Raw genomic sequence first — 23,906 nt, forward strand, 5'->3', positions numbered from 1 at the left:
ATCATTCTGTATGACACTGTATGAGAAATACTTCTAAAAATGGAAATGTACTAACAAAGTATTATCTTCAGATGCCCATTTTACAAAAATATGTGATATAATTAACAGGAAATAAAGATTATTCCATACTCATACAAGGCATGACTCCAATGCTGGTAATCCCACTGACCACTGGCAATGCTGGTCATCAGATGTAGCTCTACAAATTCTTTTGTTGTGCTCAGTAGGACTATTTACATGGGCAAATATTGCTGGCATAGCAGGTATAGGTGGGAGCATCGGGGCTTCTTGGATTCAAAGGTTTATTATTAACAAAACACTCATTTGCTTTCACCCCACAAAGTGGTTTCAACTGAATAATCACACCACTAGTCGGAGAAAGGCATACATGCGATAAAGGAGAATGAAAAAGCTCGCTGACGTGCTGATACACAGCTGATAAGAAAAACAAAAAGCCACTTGAAAAAAAAAGCCCACACAGATGAGTTTTAGTTGAAGCCAGAAGCTGCATCTGGTCACTTTTCTCTCCAAACGTCAAGAAGATGTTTCCAACGATGCTGAAGATATTTCCAATTCTAGCCACTCTTGCAGGTAAGAAAAAAAAACTGATTGAAATAACGCTAAAGTAGAAGAACTTGCTGCAGTAAGACAGCAGGTGACCCTGACTGGCAAACTAGGAGAACATTCAGGACTTCTTTCTAGATGTAATGAAGATCATGGCTACACTGACGTGTCCTTTTGTCGAAATCAGCAGGATGACCCCTAACTGGTAATAATTTTTTGCTCAAGAACGGAATTTTAGCTTTGGTAAACTAATACTTTGCTTTAGAGCTGAGAAGAGGCAAAGCGCTCACACACAACGCTTGGGTCCTTCGTGGTTGGCTTTCTCACATTCGCCTTTTGTCTCCCCTTCACAATATGCTGGGAAATGATGCCTTGCATCCACCCCATTTAAAACTTTTTTGGGGATGCTAATCTTAAGCATGCAAATAGTCCTTTGGAATTCCATGAAGTGAGGATGTAATACCTCATGGAATCTAGAAACTATATGGTACACTAAAGATAATATTTTATTACTGTTTCAAAGGCAATGTATTGGGCTAAGCTCTGTTTTTAATATATACAGAGGTGGGCATTTTAAATCTAATGAACAGCCTCCAATTTCACTAAAAAGATTGGAAGCTAGTGTCCAACATTTTCTTTTCAAGACGGAATTATCTGTTTGGAAGCCAAATAAATATTTTAAATGGTTGCTCGTGGTGTTTCAGTGCTATCGCTCTCACCCCACAGATTTTTGCCTTAAAAGTGAAGAGAAATTCAGCACTAGTACATATATTTTGCCAGACTCTAATGTGCTCTAATTTCAAGGGTTTGGATTTAAGACTAACACTGTGGCTGTAGCAAGGGAAATCACTGACAGGGCGTCTGTGGCAGTCAGGAAAAAATCAGCAACTGGTATTTGCTTTGTTAACACTAAGAACTGCATGGGTCTGCAATGAAAGTGAATGATTCTCAATTAACAGCAGCCACTTCTCTTTAACAAGGAAATACTCTCACAGTAATGTTGAGTAAAAGATACAGGCCAACTATTTTTAACAGTAAGTTATGCCCTGTTCTCACTTGCCTTTTTAATGTGTAACTTCTTACTCATGCCCTTTTTTCATTGCAATCAAAAGGCCTGTATGTATGAAATGGGATTATAAGTTTGAAACAGTGGATTAAACACAAAGACAAATTCTCATTAACTTCCGTGGTGTGGAACAGGCTGGGCAGGTCCAGTCTGCTCCATTTTCAGTCAAAAGCACCATCTTAGAATTAGTAGTGGCGTTTAACAACCTTGCTGGACAAAGAAAGTTTTATTGGTTTTGGCCTTTAGAACTAAGCAAGCTGTATGTGTTTATTCAAAACATGCAGCTTTATGGAAGCTGGAATCACTTAAGGAAGCTGGAGTCATTTCTGCTAACTTCTCCTGGAAAATATCTGGTCTCTGTAGCACTCTTGATTCTAGAATCAGAGTGATAAAGGAAAATTGAAGTTTTGAGTAGAATGCCATTGTGTGGAAAGACAGCAGCTCCTTTACAATGAAGAACAGAAAATAAACGCACGTAACTGCAAGTATTATTGTGGCAAGCAGCCATTATCTTCTGTCTGACTTGTTAAAGCCAAGATCAATGAGCTGAGACATCTAAAATAATACTGTATGGCTTTCATATTAGATTATAGTAAGGACTAAGGTATTGTGAACTCACATGACAAGAAGGACTTGTAGATAGCACTGGGATCCCCTCCTTCTCCAAGGCAGGATCCGCTCTGATTTGAATCAGTCTGCCACTCCTGTGAGGCTGTCTTCGTATCTAATGTAAATGTCACTGCAGTTTGAGCCTGCTAGCTTTCCTCCTAGCCACCACTGCCATGGAAAGTAGATTACTGACTTCTTTCCAGTGAACTTTTAACTCTTGAAGAGTTCAGACTCTAGGTTGAGATAGGCTTGCATACTGCAAGAGCTGGTGAATCTGCGATATTTACATGGTTAAAAATGAAAAAAAAAACCCAACCAAACCTTCTTTCTTACACTGTTTTTTCTCATATGGGTGATAATTTGAGTAAAGTATTTTTTGATGTTGCTGAAGGTTCTGCTTAAACTCTCAGAAGCAGCACCCTAACATAAAAGGCACAGATATTCCATTAAGAGAAGGTTGTTTTCTATGTTTTGCTTTTATCACTGGCAAATATAATTTTTGCCTACACAAAAATTAGCCAACATGAATTTCTCACCTTGCCCACTGTATCAGAAAAAGCACCAACGACATATATTTTCCACCATGTCCAGAACAGATTCTCCTTCAGAATCTCTAGGCAGTAGCCCTAAGACTGGACTCAGCCATCTAGCTAAGACCTAACATTCAGACTTCAATTTTAACTGACAGCTCTAGCTTTTTTGCCTTGTGTCACCATTTATAGTAATTTGAACAGAGGACAGAAACAGATAAATACTGTAGAACATCACTCAGTTCCTGTCGTTAACACTGCTCTGTAGCCAAGACCGATGAGAACATTACAGAAAAGAGTTCATCAATTATGTTTAGTCCTTTTCTGCTTAGAGAATGACAGAAAGGGTTGATCAGGTTACCAGAGAATTTCTCACAACTCACATGATAAAAGCATTTCCAAAAAGCTCAGTTTGAAATTTGCAAGGTGAATATATTGGAAAACAAAGGGCTTCTGCAAGGAAGCTATAAGAAACCTAAACAAAAAGCAAAGGAGGTTGTGGTGAGGTGGAAGTCAGCCTGTTATCCCCAGCAACAGCGATAGAACAAGATGTAACAGCCTTAATTTACACCAGGGGAGGTTTAGGTTAGATATTAGGAAAAAATTCTTCTCAGAGAGTGGTGATTCATTGAAACAGGCTGCCCAGGGAGGTGGTAGAGTCACCATCTCTGGAGGTGATCAAGAAAAGGGTTGATGTGGCACCGAGGATGCGGTTAGTGGGCATGTGAGGATGGGTTGCTGGTTGGACTAGATGATCTTTGTGGTCTTTTCCAACTTTAATGATTCTATGATTCAAAGGAAATAGCAAAAGGCAAATAGAGGAAATCTGCTGGGCTTCAGCCTGGGAGAAGCCAACAGTGCCACCGAGTCAGAGTCAGTGTAAGAATACAAGAAGGTAGCAGATGGCGAGCCATGAATAAAGATCAGATATCTGAGGAATAAGCGCAAAAAAAGAAGGCAAGAAAGGTGTACAGGAAGCCTTGGGACAGATGTGAATGAGAGCGTCAGGTTCAGGAGAGCGCTGAGTGCAGGGAGGCTGCCAGTGAGAAGGCAAGTCTGTGCATGTGGGAGCAAGCCTGCTTTGTGCTTTGCCAGAACAATATTTGTTTTAAGGGGGCTTGCTATCACTGACATATGCCCAGCAAGCCCAAGGGAGCTGTACTAAAAGCAGAGTGACAAACACCTCCAGGCTGCTTTGGCAGAGCAGGGCCATCCACGCAGCGCCCAGGCTGCCCCGCTGCTCTCCGCTCATGCGCTCACTGCTCACAGGTCGCGTCCATGGAGTTGTGGTGACCGTTCCTGAGAAGACGGTGAACGTCAAGAGCGGCGGGAACGCAACCCTTCTCTGCACCTACACGAGTTCTCAGCCGCTGGGAAACTTCTTCATCCAGTGGAGCTTTTACAGCGCCAAAGAGAGCCAACTGCACACCGTAAGATATTTATTTATCACAAATAGAAAGTTCTTTAAAAATTATTACAGTTTGTGCTGTTACCTTCACCATGTCTCTGCATTTAAGATTGAGCTGCAATGACATTTGGGAGAGAGCACCAAGTCAGCCTCGGCTCCCAGCTCCTCCTCGCGGCCTGAGCTCTTGCTGAAGCTTATGAGAAGGTGCCAAAGGGACTCGAATGTTGAATGCCTTGCTCCAAACCACACAGTCAGCGTAACAGGGAGCCAAGTCCAGGTGTCCAGCAATCACACAAGTGCTCCTGCCCTAGGCCAGCTCCCTTTTCTCTTGTCTGGCAGATATTTCCTTCTATTGTGAGGGCTGTTTTCCTAGTGAGACGCCCTTGCCTATGACTACGTGTTCCCCAACCAAGGGTCAGATACAAGCTCCTGGCTCAGCCACCACTGCCACTGCCAGGCAGCTCTGCATGGAGTGGTGCCAAACAACAGACTATTTGTGCAAAGCAAACGGTCATAGCTTGGCTGGATTCCACAGGAATTTGTGCTAGCAGGAAATCTGCCGCATCAAGCTTGTGTTAGTGTTCTGCAGCATCCCACAAGTATCACTGTGGTAGCAGAACAAACATGGATCAAAGGCTTCTGCACTGCCTGAGGCCCTGAAAGGCAGCAGAGCTGAAAAGTGCTTCCCTGCAGGATGGTAGGAGGAAGTGTCAGCATGGAGACAGCATCAGAACAGTGAGGGTCACTGTGAACTATACAGGTTCATGCTTAAACCACTGCTCAAGCCTCCCATGGGGCTGTGAAGGCCTTGTAGAGCAACTTGGTCTGCATGGAAGGAACCAGTGATGGGGTGTGTGACTTCCTATACGCCACAACAGTGCCCAGAGTTCAAGAGCCATGACTAAATCCAATGTTTTGTTGGGAAATGAATCCATGAATCTCACTCATAACATAGCATGCAGTTCTGTGAGTTACTGTTAGCTCACCTAGGAAGGTGCTGAGCTCTCAGTGACATTTTCCCTTATAGGCAGAAATGCCTATAGAAGTGCTACTGCATCCTTGAAGACTGTGACTTTCCCCATGCTCTTGTGTCAGGCTTGTGTGTTTTAGATAATTCCTTTTCTTTTCCACTGTACTCATCTTATTGCTAACATTTTTCTACTAAAATTTCAGTCCTGTTTAGTGTTATCACCTGACAGTTGATATAAAGTTGACTTAGAAGACTGGCACAGTCCACATTGATGATATTCCTGTTATGTTTAATAGTTAATAATACTATATTAGGAGATTTGCCACCACTGCTAGTTACACCTTCTATTCAGTTTACCAATCATAGCAGAATAAGACTGCATGTAATTTGCAGAATGTACAGTACTGAACAGCAATAGCAATTTGAGACAACTGCTTACCCTCCTGCAGTATATCATAGCCACAGATAAAGACTGTATCAGAGATAAGTACAAGCAGTGAGCCCATCCCAAATTCTGACTCTTAGCTAAATGCCAGACAGATGCATTCACACCTTCTCTGACTAATTGTATGAATAGCTGTTACTCATCATTAGCTTTTTTCAAGTCAGAACTGTTTTCTTAAATAATTACTCATGAGATGGTGGTAGCTTCGTTCCCCAAGTAAGGTGTATGTTGTATAATATATTATACTTTTGACCAATACATTGCACCATAAACTTTAGTCACTTGTTCAGGAGTGTATGTTCAGGGAAGTATAGCACCAAGGTAGGATTGAGCTCGTATTCTCCAGAATCAGCTCAAGTTTTTGTGTTTACTTGCATTGAATTTTCTTTATTGCAAGACAAAAAAACAAAATACATTTTCTGGTCACAACGGAGAAAAAAGAGCACGTTGTAGCTCAAAGTATTTCAGAGGGAGCATAGAAGACAGTGTCAAAAGAACCAGGAGGGTAAAACTTGTAAACTATGGCCAACAATGAGAAAATATCCCCTGAGGAATGTAATCGTAAAATACTGTGGGTGGTTCAGAAAATGCTCAACAAGAGTTGACCTGAGGCTACTGTCGGGGAAACCTTGTGGATCAGTCTCTACAGTACTCCCTGTTTTAGCAGCTCCCACTGAAGTCATTGGAAAAGCTGTGCCTATAAGGGCTTAAGAATCACTACTGGGAAAAAATGACATCTGTTTTTCTCCCTGTTTGAAACAAATTTCATGGCAAGTTCATTTTTGCAATGCAGTACATGCACACTGGCAACAGATGATCTGCATTTTGTTAAACAGAGTCAATACAATGGAAAGGCGATGGGTTAGTGGCTAAGCCCATTCTCCAAGAAGACAGAGGCAAACCATCCATTACCTGCAGTGCCCATTCTCAACTCATACGTTCAGCAAGGCACCCAGAAAGCCCCCACTGCCTGCTGGTGTGCAGGTGTGTGCAGAGTTGCAGGACTGGGGTGCTGCTCCTTCACAATGCTTTGAGCATCCTGCTCAGCCCTTTGGTCATATCTTTTTACAAGAACGTGGTAATTCCTTTGCATTTGGAACTCATTCACAGGGAAATTCATCATGTTAATACAAACACTGGTAAGAAAGTATTGTGACTGCTTGTGGAGTACACTCAATTAGGGAAATTAAAAAACAATCTCTGTTTCTTCAAACCTGGCTTTGCCCTGGCTGCTTAGTATGCAGCTGAAGTTAGATTTCATGGTTTGTCTCAAACAGGAAATATATGCACAACAATAAGAGAGATTGCCAGCTTTGCCTTACATTGTTTAAAGAATACTAAAATGTAAGGTAAAATTATATTCAATATGCTGATGTGCTGACAAAAACATGCTGGCACTATGGTTTACTAATTACCAGAATAGTAGCTTGCATTTTAAGTCAGATTATAATAATAATTAAGATTACTCTAAAATGTCAGCAATAAATAAACACTTCCTTACAAATTCCTTTTTCCCTGAAAAGTTTGCTTGAAAATTCTGCTTGCATTAAGAATTGGCCATTTTTCAACAACAACATAAAAATGGATAACATTTCCATTTTTTACAGATGAGAATTTCTGCCAAATATTTTAAAGATAAGAAACTTACATATTTTCAAAAAACAACAACAGAAAATACTCCTTAATCCACCTCCCACAATTCTAAATACTCCCAACATGTTACTAAATGTTAGCTGTCTTGATGACTCCATTATTCACATGATTGGTATAATCAGAATTAATGGGGGAGAGGCATTTTTCATAAGAAATACAAGGAAAATAAATCTTCATTTCTATAAATAATGTTTATTTACATAATTGGGAATACGACTATTTCTCTCTACAGTGGCAACACATAATAGAAGAAAGTCTGATGAATGCTAGGATTAAGGCAAATTTATGTCATTTAGATGCTTTTGGCTTGTAACATCAATGAAGGTGAGCCTTAGAGCCTTCGATTTTAGGACACAGTAAGTACCAAGCCCACAGGTATTCTTTTAAAAGGAATGCTAGTATTTAACACTGCCATCTTGTAGATTTTGCAGCGTGCTGAGATCTGTAAACTCCAGTACAGTTCTATCTCAAATGAGAGGAATAAGGACTGGTGACAGTGTTAATTGAATGCAGGAAAGTATTCAGCAGCAGATACTACCTTACTTGAAGACAAGACTGCTGCTGCTCATGAGTTCACAGACTTGGTGCTTCCCAGCACTTGCTCTACAAAGCTAGCTGGTGTGCTTTGCTCTTTGTTGTGGTGTCTGCACATCCTGCTCCCTTTGCCCACCTTACATGATGCTGGCACAGGTGCTCAGCAGTTAAAAGCTGTGGCAGTTACACGTGAGAGATGAGATACCACAGACGGTACGGTGAGAAGGGAGGCAGCAAGCAGAGGAATAGCAGGTGTTCACTGTGATGGTTTTAAGAGAGTGCAGCTATGTTTAGTGTGTGAATAGAAATCTTTTTGCTCATTGGAGCCTAATTCTGCTGAGAAGTTTTTCCAGTGAAGAAACTAAATAATGTAAATATCAACTAATGGAAAATAGGATGCCACGTGTATTTTTAACTTCTTTCTCTTGCCATTTACACCTTAGCAATATGTCTTTTAAATAATAAATTTGATTTTTAAGGATACCCAGAATACCCAGCCAAGGCTCTTGAGCTTTCCAAACACTGAACTCTCCCTACCTTACCTATGGACAACCTGAAGTAAAAGCTCCTTGTTCTGCTCACCCAGGGTAACAGTGTACACCGCAGCCTGGCCTGCTTCCTGTGGTAGGGTCTCAGCTCCTGCTAATGTCTGCATCTGTGTTTCATGTTATGCTCTGAGTCATTTGGCTGGCCTTGGTGCAAAGCAGCTAAATAAATGTTTGAAAGACTGAGACTTCTGTTGACTTTGCAAAGGCGAGGCTGCAGCCTTGCAAACCTAAAATTAACTCCTGAACCCAACCTGCTCACACCTTGAACCTCCAGCCCGGGCCACCCACGGTCAAAGTGGAATTATAAGAGATATGTGGCTGCCCAAGCTATGCCCACTACGTAGTACTGATGGAAATGCTAGGTTCGCTAGAGCAGTAAAAGAAATGAAGGACTGTTGTTTGTAAGAGGCACAGCTTCAGTTAATTGTGAAAAGGGGAACAAAGACCCCTTGTCAGTGTCAGTGTCAGAGCAGTCAAGCAGTTCCCTGTGTGTCACTGGGATCACTGCGACTGCCTGCGGCTCTCCCTGGTGCTGGGGTGAATGAACTGATCCTCTGAAGCAGGCAACAGAACAACACGGAAAGTGGAAACAAGTGGCAAATGATCAGGTTGCAATCCATTTGTTTGGAGCAAATATTAGACTTCAGTTTTAGTTTGCCCAGTTGTAGGTAAAACTCAGAAATAGGATGATGTTGCATCCCAATCTGTACTGAGGGCACCTTGCCCTTGTGAGTGGCAACACTGCCTTCTGGGGGCTGTGCAGAAACCAGGTGCTTACGCTTTGGGGGAACACTTACAGTCTCATTTAACTCTCAGACCAGCCCATTTTTGCTCAAATGCAGCCTTCCCCGTGTCATGGTATTCTGAGTATGGATGAAAAATCAATCAGTCAATGTCAAAAGATGGTGTATGTGACAGATGCGCGGGGAAGATGTAGCTGGAGATACAAGGTAAGAAAAAAATCCCCGCAATCGTAAGAAAAAAAAAAATCTAAACAGCTTCTGCTACATTAACACTGCTATAAAAACTTGTAATCACGCTCTATATTTAAATGCAAAAACCAGCACATGACTGAGATGAGCTGAATCAGACACACCATTCCGAATTCTTAACTCACGCTACGTTTTATTGCATTTTCCTCTATCAAAACTTTTTTGGATTCTTTTTCCTCCAGCTATTCTATGTGGCTGAATTTGTACGCGATCCTTCAGGAGTATTCTATCCAAAGCATATCTTACTGACACGTCCACATGGGTTGAATGTGAGCAAGTCTGAATGGCCCAAATTTGGAGCTAGATATTTACATAGCAAAAATAAATGTTCATCCTGGATCCCCTTTCTAGAAAGTAACATCTTGAAAAATGATGTACAGAGAGGAACACAAAGCTGCCTGCTGATGTGGCTTCATCCCAGCCACTGGCTGGCCATCTCCCAGACTTAATCCTTTCCAAATCCTTTGACTGAGTGGGATTCCTGTCTCACAGGGTGCAGCCCAATGCAAATCGAGGTCTTCATAACTGCCAAAGAGCAGTTACACCAAAAGCGCTATGAGAGCACGTTTGATACAGTTTGACACACTGTAGGAATTTCTCACTAATAGTTCAGCCACAAGAATGATACTATGAGAACACAGAAGAGATGATCCCCAGGAGTATTTTGTGCCAATTAAAGCTGCTTGGTGATCAATTCTTTTAAGGCCTCTGACTTCATTCCTTTACTCTTCTACCAATGTGCAACTGCAGCAAGAGGCATCTTTAATTACTCAAGCAAAATTCCCAATAATATAGGGCAGAATATCTCTGCTGCAGAAGGGCAATATCAGTTTCAATGCAAATATGTAAAAAGAAGCTGTGGATGAGAAAAGGCATTTGGGGCCAGACTTAGTCATATGACATATGTCAAAGGAAACAATGTATGTACGTGGGGATTTGCTTTCTTATCTGCCAAGTTCAGAATCTGAGCCTTGGGCTTTAATTAACACTTTGAGTGTGCAGCATTTGCTCTCTAATTAGATGGTAAGATGCTTGAGGGAGTGCTGAACACATTTTTTTCAGAATTTATTTTATAAATTCTGTCTGTACTCAGAATTCAGGAAGATGATGGCATCTAACCGATAAAGTTGTTAATATCTCCCTCTGCATTTATTGGCAAGAAAGGATTCAACAGTTCTTTTTATGGTTGCTTGAGAAACCTCCAAACAGAAAATGGTATGACAAAGTGATAGGGCCTGAATGCTTCTGAATGCCTGAGCTTCACAGCTCTCCAGGCAAGGACTGTGAATCAGAATTAGACACTGAATACACCAGGCGAAGGAAACGTCATTAGACAGGATGCTAGAGCTTTGTATCTGCTGGTGGGAGAAAGCAAGAAGGGGCTGGAGGGGGAGAAGATAGGTATTAGAATGGACATCATGTCCTCAGACTGCTTCACAGTCAGGAAATCAAGGCTACTGTGGAGATTAAGTGGGACATTTTGTAATGCATCTTCAGCTGTACCTCTTTTTACAGATTTGACATCCAGATGTACTAGACAAAACAGCAATGTGATGTGAAGGTACTAGCAGATGGGGAGATGGGAGGAATACTGCATTGAAAATTGTGAATTAGTCCATCCAAAGATATTTGAAAGACATATTTACACTATTTTAGTACCTGTTTGTCCAGCCCCAGGAAGAGAGCAGAAACAGACAGAGGCGTGTTTTTTCTAATTCACTGTCTGATTTTTCACATCAGAAAAATCTCCACTCCCCAAGGAGTCAGATTGTTCTAGGGGAGTTGTATAAAGAAAACCTGGAGGTGGGTTCCTTGTTCTCTGCCAAACATCTGGCAGCTTTTGAAAAGCTGCAACTCAGTATCAGCATTGCCAGTTGCTTCCTATTTAGGCAAGTACTTTCTTCACCATCACACAAGAAGAGGAACAGCCTTCCCACAGCTCAGGCTGAAGTAAAAGAAAATAATATACGAGTTCAGGCACCAGACCCTGCTGCATTTGGGCCACAGATTATCTTGTCCCCAGCACCTGGAGAACATGAACGTTACCATGATTTTCTTCCCAACTAACATGATCATTTCCACTTCCCTGTTCTTTCTGTAATTCATATTCCCCAAACACAAATAGTTCAACTGCTTTGGAAATCTATGAGTCTGAATCCTGGACGTATCAGAGAAATGCAAAGTAACTGCCATTGCCTTAGAAATCCAGGCAGGGTGGATGCTGGTACTAGTGGTGGTAGGCAAAGCCTTGCCCACAGGTTTTACAGAACAAACTGCAATCCTTTGTAAGATCAAGGAGAATTTCCCAACTGCTCAGCTGTTTTGCAGAAATGGGAGTTTCAGACTGTGGAGTTATTAAAGACAACAATTTCAGGAGTGATAATCTTGGCTTTTGTGTGTGTGTGTGTGTGTGTCAGTTCTTTGATTAGTCATCCCAGGCAGCTGCTCCCATGACATGTGAAAAGGCATCATTATATAAAAACTTGCACAGGCAAGCTAGCTGATAATTGGAAGTAAGAACCATTGCTACATCCTCAATATTGTTTATACTCTGGTAAATCACTGTCTTCACTAGAGCTGCTCATTATTTGCTTAAGAACAAAAAGTGCTCATTTTTTTTCAGAGAATACAGAAGAATACAGACGATTTCCTTATTATTATTATTATTATTATTTAACATTCAAGATGCTGGACTTTAAACATACCTATTACACCATTACAAAAAGGTCTCCAGCAAAAGACTATCATTGACTATACTGATACTTTTTGCATACACACTTTTCAGGAACATTTTAGGTACAATGGAAAGAAATGTTGATGAGCTGTGTGTTTGTCAGAAGTGACATCAGTTGTTAAAAAAAAAAAAAAAGAAAACCAAAAGTCTTCTGTATCTTCAACAGAAAACAAGTTTTTGACTTTTGAAATGGAATAGATACATTTTAAAGAGTTTTTTATTGCAGCTTTTTGAGAGGCACAAACATAAGCTTTTAAACAACACTATAAAAACGTTTGGTACAAAGCTTTGAAATACTCATTTTGAGTGTATTGTTTGAAATGGGCTATGCATTCACAGCCAGTGAACTGAAGCATGTTCCTCTCAAATGAAATTTCCTGTGTACACAATGCAACCTTACCTCTGGGACAAGATATACACTCAGTAATTAATCACAACATTACTCAGCCTTTTTGGTGTTTACCACCTTCCTTCAAGCAATAGACTCCAGGGCTATTATGATAAGCATCATACAGCAGCAGAAGAATAGAGAATAGGCAGGAGCCTGCAGGGGAACTGAGTGCATTTCCTTATGAAGTGCAACTATGCTTATATTCATAGTTTAAGAATATCCTAAAACAGAAAGACTTGGTTTAAACCCATGAAGAAAACAAATATTCTTTGCTGTACGGACACTTGCTTCAGACTTAATAGTGTACACAAAATATTTTCCCTGCATGTATTCAGAAAAGAAGACCACACAGGATTAATTTTGCAGCACATTATATAAGGGCTTAGATATGTAATTCATCCGGACTTCAGATGAAGCAAACCACACTCACTCAGCACTTGCTTCTGTGATGTTTACTGGCATGCCCTGACTGCATTTAAGCTCACAGTGCCAGTCCTGTTTAGCAGAAACATGTGCTGTAGCTGAGCAGGCATGCAACGGGAAGTTTCTGTTACTGTTTAGTCTCACATAAATACCAATCACTCTAATGGAGACTGAAGAGAATTTAGCCCTTTTTTCAATAGAAAAGCCCTATGAAATGAGACAAGGGCCTGCCTCTCCTCTCAAGCTGCTGCAAGTCACACAATACTTAAAATTTAAGCCATTTTACAGCTTAGTTTCATGGTAGTGTGAAGCTGCTGGAAGCTCCTTCCCTTACAGTGCAGAAAAGGACACCACATAATTGATTGAGGAGAAGCAAGTCCATCATAGCTGAGATTTATGGAGTTTAACAGAAGCTTAAAATTAGAAGTTGCAGTTCTTATAATTTCAAACTCATGAATCAGGCAGTGTTCAATACTCAGTTGCAACCTGTATTAGGATAAACAGGAAAACAGAAGTGGGGCCAATGGCTTTTTTAAATTACAGGTAGATTTATTTTCTGATGAGTGATCTGTTTAAAGCAAACTCCTAATTTTGAACTGCCTCTCTTTCTTAAATACTAGGGTGTTCATCCAGACTTCAATTTTGCATTAGATATTGGCAAAGCACGACGTGAGTTTTAAAAGAGATTGTCTTGCATGCAAGAAATGGCAACTGGAGATTCTTTCCAGCAGTTTTGCAAACTTTCTAACCTAGTCTGCGCTGTGCTAGCATTAGAACTCTTATCCTTCCTCCCTGCAACACCACTTTCCCACATTTTGTTAGTGTACACAGTAGTTTAGCTTTGGTATTCAGAGCCCTGCATCAATTGTACCTGGTGTTTGCAATTCTGTAGTTGGGAAAGATCAACTTTGTTGGAAAGTGGACCAAACTGCACTTGAGATGGGGCCAAGCTATAGAACTGAGGCTGTTGGTCCTATGCAGTCCGTGTTTTGACCTTCATTTGAAAACTTTATCATTGCATACACCAGCCATGTTCTGGCAGTTTTAGGGTGTAGCTTGCCTTAAGCTAATAAAGGTTTCCAGATAACATTGCTTAAAGATTTCAGTCAACACTTTATCGGGCTGGATAAATAGAATTAAGAGTAAGCATTCTTAATTCAAAATGCAATCAGTTGATCTGCAAAGTAAAGCAAATTACACTTCTTGACTGTGGATTTACAGTGTCCCTACTGGCAGGAAGCTTTGACCACAGAGAACTTTGATACCACTCAAGTGGGAATGACATTTTACACCAGTTTGTGAAGCTTTTTCCAACAAGTGTTTTCCAACTATTTCCATGATAAACATATTGTCAGTCCAACTTTAATAAATATATTTACACTGCTGATTTTGGAGTACTGTCAGTAGGACAAATGTTAGATCTATTTGAGTACCAAGCTGTAATTCTGTGTGATTACCACTGGTGAGAAAATGGCTGGGTGTCCTTGAAACATTCAGTTTGCCTAGACAATGGAGTTTGTGCACTGGGGAGTACATGGCTTATCCCAAGTACTATCACTTATATATAATGCTACTACTGACAGCTGAGAAAAAAACAATTAATTCCACAGTACCAAGCTTTGTTCTGTCAGATCTCAGTTTCACAGGCAAACTCATCAGGAGATTGTGCATGTACTCCTTGAGTACTATTATTTTTGCTCTAGAGCAAATGAGGTATCATGGCTTGAGGCCCAAGGCTCAAAATATCAGTCTCCACAAGGAACACTATCTCTCCTTTCAATCAACAGATGTGGTCTTCCAAGCTTACAAATCCAATTCTATTCCCACAGCGCTGTTAAGTACAATTAATGCTACCGAAGTCTGTGGAATCAGTCAACATTAAAGAGCAAATTACTAGTTAGGGAGGAAAAGTAGCATTCCTTAGAGGCATTTCTCTTTACTGTGCCTACAACTCTGCAGAAGTTTTCTACTGGTTAGTAGAAGGGGAAATTCTTGATCTCAAATAGGTATCACTTCAAGCACTGAAGCCACCAGCTATTCTTGACTCCCATCTATGGTATAAGCTTAAAAAAGCCATCAGGATCAGTCACGATACTGGCTCCGACCCTGATTACACAAACAAGAAGAACACATGGTTGCTCTAATAGCATGTATGGTTATTCTTTTGGTGTTCTTGCACTGCATTTTTATTGCTTTCAGATTTACTGCAAACAGATCAGGCATCTTGTTTGCTTAGACCTATGCTGTGTGAATTCAGTTCTCTGTTTGCTAGCTTTTGTATTTGGAAAGCTCTGTAGCCACTTTTTGCAATGACAGGTCCATTCCTGTCATAATCTTCTACTAAGCTGCTTATTAACAATATCACAAATGATCACTGCTTTAATTAGTGCCACTATTAATTGTGCATAACATTGCATTTTTACAGCTTTATCATATGATGATCAATGATCTCACCTTTGTTCCTGCAAACATACAATCTGTGACTTAAGTACGAACAGAAAATCAGCTACTGTCCATTTACATGACTAAAATAACCCCTGTTCTGAAAAGCTTGCCCCATAAAAAACATTAGAAATATGTAATCAAATGTACCATGTTTTCATCTCTTTTCCTGAGGAGGGTGCAAGAAAGGGGGGGGTCACCTTGTTTGACTCAATGAGAAATCAACCACTGTCCTGTTACCAGTAGCAAAGGGACAGTAAATTCTCTTGTTATTAAACTAACAGCTTGTTTTGTACCACAGATCTACTATTATTCAGAAGGACAGTCTTACTCCTATGGAGAGTTTAAGGACAGGATCACAGCTTCGACAAGTCCAGGGAACGCATCAATAACGATCTCCAACATGCAGCCCTCAGACACTGGTTCCTACACCTGTGAAGTTTTCAGCCCCCAGGATGATGCTGGACAGAGTCAAAAATCAGTGATTGTCAACGTGCTGGGTAAGTAACTTTCCTCTGTGCTGCTGTGTTGTACTTTTCCTGCCTTTTTACAAGAACTGAGCTCACGTCACAGCAGCAGGGGGAACAGCAGAGAAGTGATAAACAAGGCCCATGATGCAGAAAAAGGGCTCATTTATGTATTGACGCAGTTTTGCTCCGAGGCTTTGGAGGCAGAGAGAGCTTGTGGTGCCATCTAGCTTCCAGACAAAGCAGGTCTCATCTGATCCCACTCACTTGGCCTGCAGTAAAATCCCATTCTCCCACAAGAGGCCTTTATATTCATCCTCCCTAAAAGCTACCTAAACAGGTAGCTGGAACTACCCAACTTCACTAGATTTTTGATGTTGGAAAAGAAGGGATACTGTTTCATTACAATAAGAAGCCCTTCTAGCCATAAGTGACAACTCCCCTGGGAAGCCATTGCTTTCAGCATAACCCAGGCCCAGCAAAGACCAGCACTGACTGAGGTATAACAGCTGTGATGACCTGTGTGAATGTGGGACAGGCAGCAGGACAGCCAAGGGTTCCACGACACCCTGTCCTCCAGAAGCTCTAGAAACTCAGTATTGAATGGAAATAAGATTAAATCTATTTTGAATTGAAGAAAACACCAGTTCAGCTGTTAGCAGATGATGGAAAAAGAAGTGGAATGAGGTGTCTTCCTTCCTAGTAAGAGAAATGTTTGCCCTAACCCCATCTAAACATTGCTTTTGTACTAAGAATTCATACCTGATCGCAGTTACAAATCATAGCTGTATGCAAGCAAATTCAATATGATTTACCTATCTGCCACGGATAAGACAAAGACACATGTAAATCCAATCTCTGACAGTCACATTTTCAAAGTACAATTACTAATCCTCATCTAAAATCCCCCAAAGAGTAAATCTCAGAACAATTAATTAAGAAACCATAGTATTCACATAGAAATTCATTTATGCACATAAAATTTCACTGTGTTCATTGGTTGTATAGTTTCACTGATGTCACTCTACAGAACTACAACAGCACATTAGATGTAGGAAATGAAAAATTGTAGCTCTAAGTAAAAACATGTCTTTTGTGTATAAAATGAGAAAGCAGTATCCAAATTTTTTTTATTTTTTATTTTTTAATGTATTTCCTCCAAACCACAAGACACTGAAGTATCAGGCTTGACCCTCTCCTTTTAGATAGAAAAGCTCCTGTGGCCCTACAGGAAATGATGCTATGTGGCAGAAAATTATTCATGATGAACAGGGATTGACTCATCATTAGTTGATAGTTTTCATCACCTCCATAATACAACTTAGCATGTAGAAGGAAGACTAGCTAATAGTACTAGGCTATGTATATACATTTAGTATGCTTAGTATTACTCAAATCTTTATAGATCTCTTGGCTAGATCTATAAACAAGCCTGTGCTCTCAGGTGGAACTCCGTAACTGGGGTTCAATTCTTTACTGCAGCAGCACAAGAACAGGTCTCAGTGTGGAAACCGCAGCCCTGGCCGTGTACTCATGTGTCATTCTCATTGTTATTTTACAGTCAAACCCTCAAAGCCTTTCTGCAAAATAGAAGGAACGCCTGAAAAAGGCCATCTAATCTACCTCTTATGCAAGTGTGACCAAGGATTGCCTCACCCCACCTACCGCTGGTACAAAGTAGATGAGAACACCCTCACGCTGGTGACTGAACACTTCAGTACGTAACTACAGGACTACCACACCGCTCAGGAGTGCTGTCACAGTACCAGCTAGGACTTCACGCCTTTTGTATCACATAGGGCAGTGAAACATACCTTCTCTTCTGATGCTCAATACCACAAATTCCTATTTTTACTTACTCAAATTGACCAATAGCTGTCACAAAGACCTAACTTGTTTGTTCTCTACGTTTTTTCCTATTTGTTTTAATAAAAAATGTGGCATGTTGAAGTCTATACCATTACACTGAATTGTTAAAATGGGAGAAACATTTATACCATTACATCTTGCCTCCCTTGAAAGTCTGAATGAACATACATTCAAAATAGGTCAAATTGTCAATCAGTTGCTAAGAACTCAATCCTGAAAGTCTTCAGTATTCATTATCTTTTCATTTATGAAATTATACTGGCAATATTATCTATTTACAGAGTATTACAGATGTATTTGCACTGTAGGACATACTTCTCACATTCTAATACACTCCTGCAGAGTCTACTCTGTAGTAATTTTTAAGGAAGCCATAAGTTTTTGATTCAAAGACTATTAAAAAAGTGAATGAAGGAAGGAATAATATTTTCCACCTCTTAACAGTTATAGATAACCATTTGCCTCTGAAGCATATGAATGGCAGGCTGTAACTGTTCTCTCCCGTCACAGATCCAGACACTGGCATTCTGTACATTGGCAATCTCACTACCTTTGAAACAGGACATTACCGATGCATAGCCAGCAACATCATGGGGAACAGTACTTGTGAGCTCGACCTAACTTCAATGCGTAAGTGAAAGCAATCCCTTACACAATGTGTATGCTGCAGAAAAAATGCTGTAATATCCTTAAAATGAAAATTTTTGGCAATACAAACAGCATGGGCATTGGAGAGCCACATTTGTGTGTAGATTTTTCATGTAACCAGTAACAGTAAATCAGTAAATTACATGGTTACTATAAGTAACCATGAGATATGTCCCCAAAATGGGTGCTCAATCATTCAGCGGTCTATAAAATGAAAATGGTAAGTCAGAGCTAGCAGCTGTACTGGAGACAGAAGTTTTCAGTGTTCACAAACAATCAGAGCATGCATTCTGTATCTCAATTGAACAACAGTGATAAAGACAACCTCCATTTCAGAATTTGTTTGAAGAGACTGAAGAGCAAAGGCTTTTCAACTACTGCCAAGGTTAACAGCCCAATACTTTCCTTACCGAGTCATAAATGTGGGGTTTTCTGGGGGTAAGGAGCTAACTATCAAGAAGAGAGGCAGTGGAGATCATAAAAGCACAGTTCTCTCTTTCCTACAGCATCTTTGGTCTCCTCAAAGCACATTTTAGCCTTTAGCCTGTCAGACTGAGTGCCTTCTTTCTGCTGTAGCTTCCTCCACTGAATTTCTATAGGATTTTGCTGTAAAATTCAGGTAATTCTTTCTTTATCTTTTTCAAATTTTCTTCTCCCTCCACCCAGATTCTGACGGTAATATTGTTGCTGGAGCATTAATTGGAGCAGTTCTGGCAGCTGTTATCATTTGTGCTATCGTCTGGGTCTTAACCAAAAAGGCAAGGACAAAGAAGTCATCAAGTAATGAAATGCAGTAAGAATTTGCTTGCTTGATTTTAAGACAATTATTTCTGTAAAGTACTGTTGATAAACCAGAGCTAAGGTAGAATGTAAATATTGTAAACATTTATAGAAAAGTAAATAATACAATGCTTGGGAAAACTTCCACAGTGAGACTTTTTTTTTTTTGACTTTTAAACTGTTGCTCTTGTAACACAGGTTACCACTACCCTCTTCCTTGTTTACATGCAGTTACCATATAGCAGTTCCTAAAATAGTGATTTAGAAGTTTTTAAACAAAACAAGTTGAAAAATTTGGAAAAACGGTGTTTAAAATGTAAAAGTTAATGGTGGTTGTTAATAGTGCGTGGATGAAATAATAAAAAAGGAATAGCAACTAAGGGTTTCCTCAGCAAACTAACTGACTGACAACTAGATGTGAGCATGGGTTATGGGACACATGCTGAAGATGCTCTAAGGAGATACTCAAATGGAAGCAGACACAAAGATTTACGAACAGAATGGAGCACGAAATGTCCATTTTGATCCTGCCCTGGAGCTGATTTTTCCTGTGCTTTGGTCACTCATTTGTCTCTTGAATTGCCAAATCTTCAGGATAAAGATAATTTCATATGCTACACGAGCTGCATGTAGCCCCATGATGTTAAATGCTAAACACACAGCTGAGCCTGAAAAGATTGTCATCTGGACGCTGCCCTGGAGCAGAGCTCTCAGACTTCCTGAAGGGACTGGTGCTAACCCAGACCAGTGGCCAGTTGCTCACTCATGTACATCATTTCTGCTTTGAACTGAAGCTGCTTTAACATATAGGTTTGTGCTTGGATTCTACTCTATCTCACTATGTGGAATTAATCCACTCATATCTAATGTTTTTTACATGTGAAAGTACTTCAACATTGAAAGTTGTATTGTTTTGATGAGATGAATGGAATTCATTTGTTAGTAAAAATATCTTTCTAGATGTCAGTCTCTTCAAAGCTTTTTTCTGACTGCACCCTATTTTTATGCATTTCAAAGGAACCCCAGATCTGCATGCAATTTCCCTGAAAGCTCACATTAACCAGTATGTTTTGCTGTCCTTTCTCAGATACTGTCCAACAGCATTCAGTTTCTCATTCTCCCTTCATGACCTAGCAGTTAAACACATAAAAAATTATTACTTTTTTCTAATAGTATAGCTGTTAAAACTAGTGATGCAGACCACTAGAACTGTCAGTCTTTGCAGTGATTTTATAGTTTCTCAGGTGCTTTCATGACAGAATAATAATAATATGGGGGCTAATGTTCATATGAAAAAGCTTCAAAATTCATTCTTTCAAAAGAGTAGGCAGGACATCAATGTATGAAATCACAATTTTCCTCCTGTCTTCCTGCAGAGTAATGGCTCAGAAACATTCCAATGCAGAGTATGCTCAGGTACCTAATGAAGAAAATACACCTGCAACCACAGTTCTACCAAGCAATGCGACAAGTGAGCAACCTAGTGCTGATGAAGCAGCAGCGTCTGAAACACCAGAAAATGATGAGAAGCATGAAATGCAGCAAGAAGAAACAGCCTAAAGTTCATTTTAATACAGTTTTCCTCATTGGCTTTGGATCACATTATTAAAAAAAACAACAAAAAACATCACTGAATTAACATAGCATTGTAGCTAAACTCATTTGTATTGTGAACCAGTGGACTGCAGATTGAAAATGATGTTACAGACGTACTTCGTGAATAGCAGATTTGGCCTTTAAGGTTAACCACATTTAACTTATTATCTAGTTAAACATAAATGTAATTATAAAAAGGCTACCATCTGCAATCATCCAATCTAGTTTGCAAAGCTAATCAGAAAGCGGTCACAATCTTTGGAGAAAGTAAGAACTTCCCAGTCAATTAAAAGAAAGCTGTGTGTGTCCATGCAGTTCTGAATCACAGCAGCCTTCTCCACACAGCGTTTCCTGTGCACTGAGATCCACCATCACGGCCATTACATTGCTGTGTTTAAAAGATCTGGTTTTGTACTTCAGAAGTACAATCAAGCTTCATCAGAGTGCAAAAACAGATTTAAAGACTTGAACCACTGAAATCTTCTAAGTCTGAATTCCACATGAAGTTTAAAAATAAATAAATAAATAAAAGGCAGGGAAACTTTTACTCTGTTACCAAACATGGGGTACTACTATGTTAGCAATGACCTTCTGACTTTAAGGTTCCCAAGACATCAGTGTTCCTGAGCTGTGCTTTTCAGCAGTTCTGGTTTTCAGTTTAATGGAGTTAGCAATTGAGTACCTACTTCAGACCTCAGCTGACTGGTTTCCAGACAATGGGAGCTGGAAACTCAGATCCTTTATCAAATCTAGGCACACAGGGAGCAGATTCCCCATCAAAAGCAGATGTATCTGCTTTCAAACCTCAGAAATGAATACTGCCAGCTATAAACACATCAGCTTCCTCTGCCTGATATGACTTAACAACAAAGTCACGCTACTACTCTTCTGATCTCTTTAGCCCAGTATAACTTTGTCCATTTCTGCTTTCAGAAGAGCTGGAGGACAAAGGGATTCCGGTTCAGGTTTGTTCAAGGAACAGACACTCAGACTCAGCAGCTCCCTCATGTTCGACATGAAGCAGATACTCCTGGAAATAAGGAGACGCTGCTTTCAGTCTTGTGCACTGCAGAAAAACGTATCTGACTGAGGGATCTGCTGTGTTTGGGAATTTAAGTCTCCTATTGGATCTATTATTCATAAATCCTTTGGTGACTGTTCCTAGCCTGTAACCATTAGTTATATGCCTCATTCATCTTTCAAATAGATGAGATAGAGACAACTATGCTAAAATTTTCCTTTTTACTTGCTACAGCTAAGTACCTTCACCAACATGTAAGGCATGAGGTCCTGCTGAAGATTCAGGTTGAATCATAAAACGTAACTGTGTTCATTGTTCTTTCCACACAGTTCTGTAGCTTTCAAGATACGCGTGTTCCAGCCTTTAGCCTCATTCTAGAGGATGAAAGCACTTACAATATTCTGCTAACACTCTTTTGGCTAAGAACTGCTCCTGATATAACACACATCAAACCCCTACTCACACCAACACTGCCTCATTCTATAAGCAGATCTATACCCTCATTTCTCTCCAAAATACCCAGCCTAAGTCACAACCTGTACATATGCTTCTTCTTAATCAGGTGCATCTTCTATTAAATCTCGGATTTTACTATGCAAAATCTGCAAACTCTAACCATGCAATTAGCTTTAGAGGCTTCATTAGTATTTTTCAGATTCGCACCCGCATAGTTTCATAGGCGTGCAACAACCTGTCACTGAGCATGACCAGTAACAGCAGGAGTGCCACGAGGGTGCCGTTTCTTACCAATAATGATGCGTAATGAGGTAATTCAAATGAATGTTGGTCCAAGGAAGCTCGTTCCTTGGCTGATGCTAGCATTGATTTTGAATAGCTTTTCCTCAGATGCCCAAAGGCCTTTTTCTACTCTTGTCTTTTATGGACGAATACACGCAACTCTCTTCATAGTTGTGCTAGTTCTAAAGTAACCTCCTGCATCGTGTCAATTATATTTTTGTTATTTGTATAAATTTCAGGTCTCCATGATACCAATGTGATTGCATGGGCAAAAGGGGGGAAATACATTATGTGGCCAGTATCATCAGTTTTCCTCATCTCTACACATTTCTCTGCATTTATTCCTCATACAACTCACCAGAGTACACCAGGAGCTTATTCTGGTGACTGTATTAGCTGTACAACGTAATTGCAGACTTCCTAGACCACCGCATTTGCTAAAAAGTAGAACTTGCTCAAGTTATGTTAATGCTTTATATAAAACAAAGGACAGAAGGTCTTGATGAACGACCCCTCCCTTACTTCTACCCAGCACACTGCAATAGTTAAAAAACAATCCAACAAAACAAAAACCCAAAGAAACAAACGGAAAAAAGCAGAACAGATTGCTGGGGCTAAGGAAAATAACAAATACATTTGTTTGGGGTTTCCTAATACAGAAATGTTTCTGAAGCTTTCTCGCAGATGTTTGCCCTCATTATGAAGTTTCTCTTGTGTAAAATAACTTACAATAAAGAACAGGGCACTGTCTGTAGCTTTCCAGTGATACTTTTGGCAAAGCTCAAGCCAAATTAGATACTGATGCTATATGGCATGTAGCTCAAAAACCCTGCAGAGCTATGCAGAATGCAGTCTTTCAGAATTTGCCTTGGATGTTCCAAAAGTCTTTCCTGCATGGACCATTTATCTCCTCCTGAGGGAGCAAGGATCATTGGCATGGAAAGCAGTTACTAAGCCAACACTCAAGTCATCATCCAGGGATGTGGATTTACAGAGCTACAGAACTGGGGCAGTTTTAGATGTTTTTCTTTATTTCTTTTCTATACAAAGATCAAGGACCAACACAGAACTGCATCTTCAGCTTTTCTCAATTCAACTTTTCAGCAGCATCTGCATAACACGTAAGAAACATTTACTCAGTCAAGTTCCTGCTTCTAACAAGGCCTGCAGAGCCAGGGGTTACTGTAAAAGCAAGCTTCTGCCACTGCTCACACCTGGTATTCTCAATGAAATTTAACCTGCATTTTTCTTTCTAGGATAGAGTAAGTAATTGGTAAGGATACCTCTTTAGTTTTAAGTTTCTGTCCTACTCATCAAAATGAAGTGCAAGAATTTAATTCCTATCAAGTAGACTGTAGGAACTGTCACCTTCTGCTTCAGCACTTCCTTGCAGCTGAGAAAAAACAAAACACCCCGTTCTATCTCCATACTGTCGAAGAGATGGCAGGCTTTCAGCTGACTTGCTCGTTTTGTCCCAT

The 23,906-nt window shown here is 40.1% G+C and overlaps 1 protein-coding gene across 1 annotated transcript; it reads left to right on the top strand.

The window, feature by feature from the left end:
• Positions 1-481: 481 nt before the first annotated feature.
• VSIG1 (V-set and immunoglobulin domain containing 1) lies at positions 482-21,755 on the top strand. Its single transcript, XM_052673582.1, is given in 9 exon segments — positions 482-591; positions 4,039-4,199; positions 9,170-9,277; positions 15,611-15,809; positions 17,338-17,493; positions 18,156-18,275; positions 18,960-19,086; positions 20,450-20,634; positions 21,571-21,755. Coding segments are annotated over 9 exon segments (1,290 nt in total). The 5' UTR covers positions 482-542.
• The last annotated feature ends 2,151 nt before the right edge of the window (positions 21,756-23,906 follow it).

The sequence above is a fragment of the Tympanuchus pallidicinctus genome, unplaced genomic scaffold (genome assembly GCF_026119805.1).
Source record: "Tympanuchus pallidicinctus isolate F22 unplaced genomic scaffold, pur_lepc_1.0 scaffold13, whole genome shotgun sequence".
In the NCBI taxonomy this organism is placed as follows: Eukaryota; Metazoa; Chordata; class Aves; order Galliformes; family Phasianidae; genus Tympanuchus; species Tympanuchus pallidicinctus.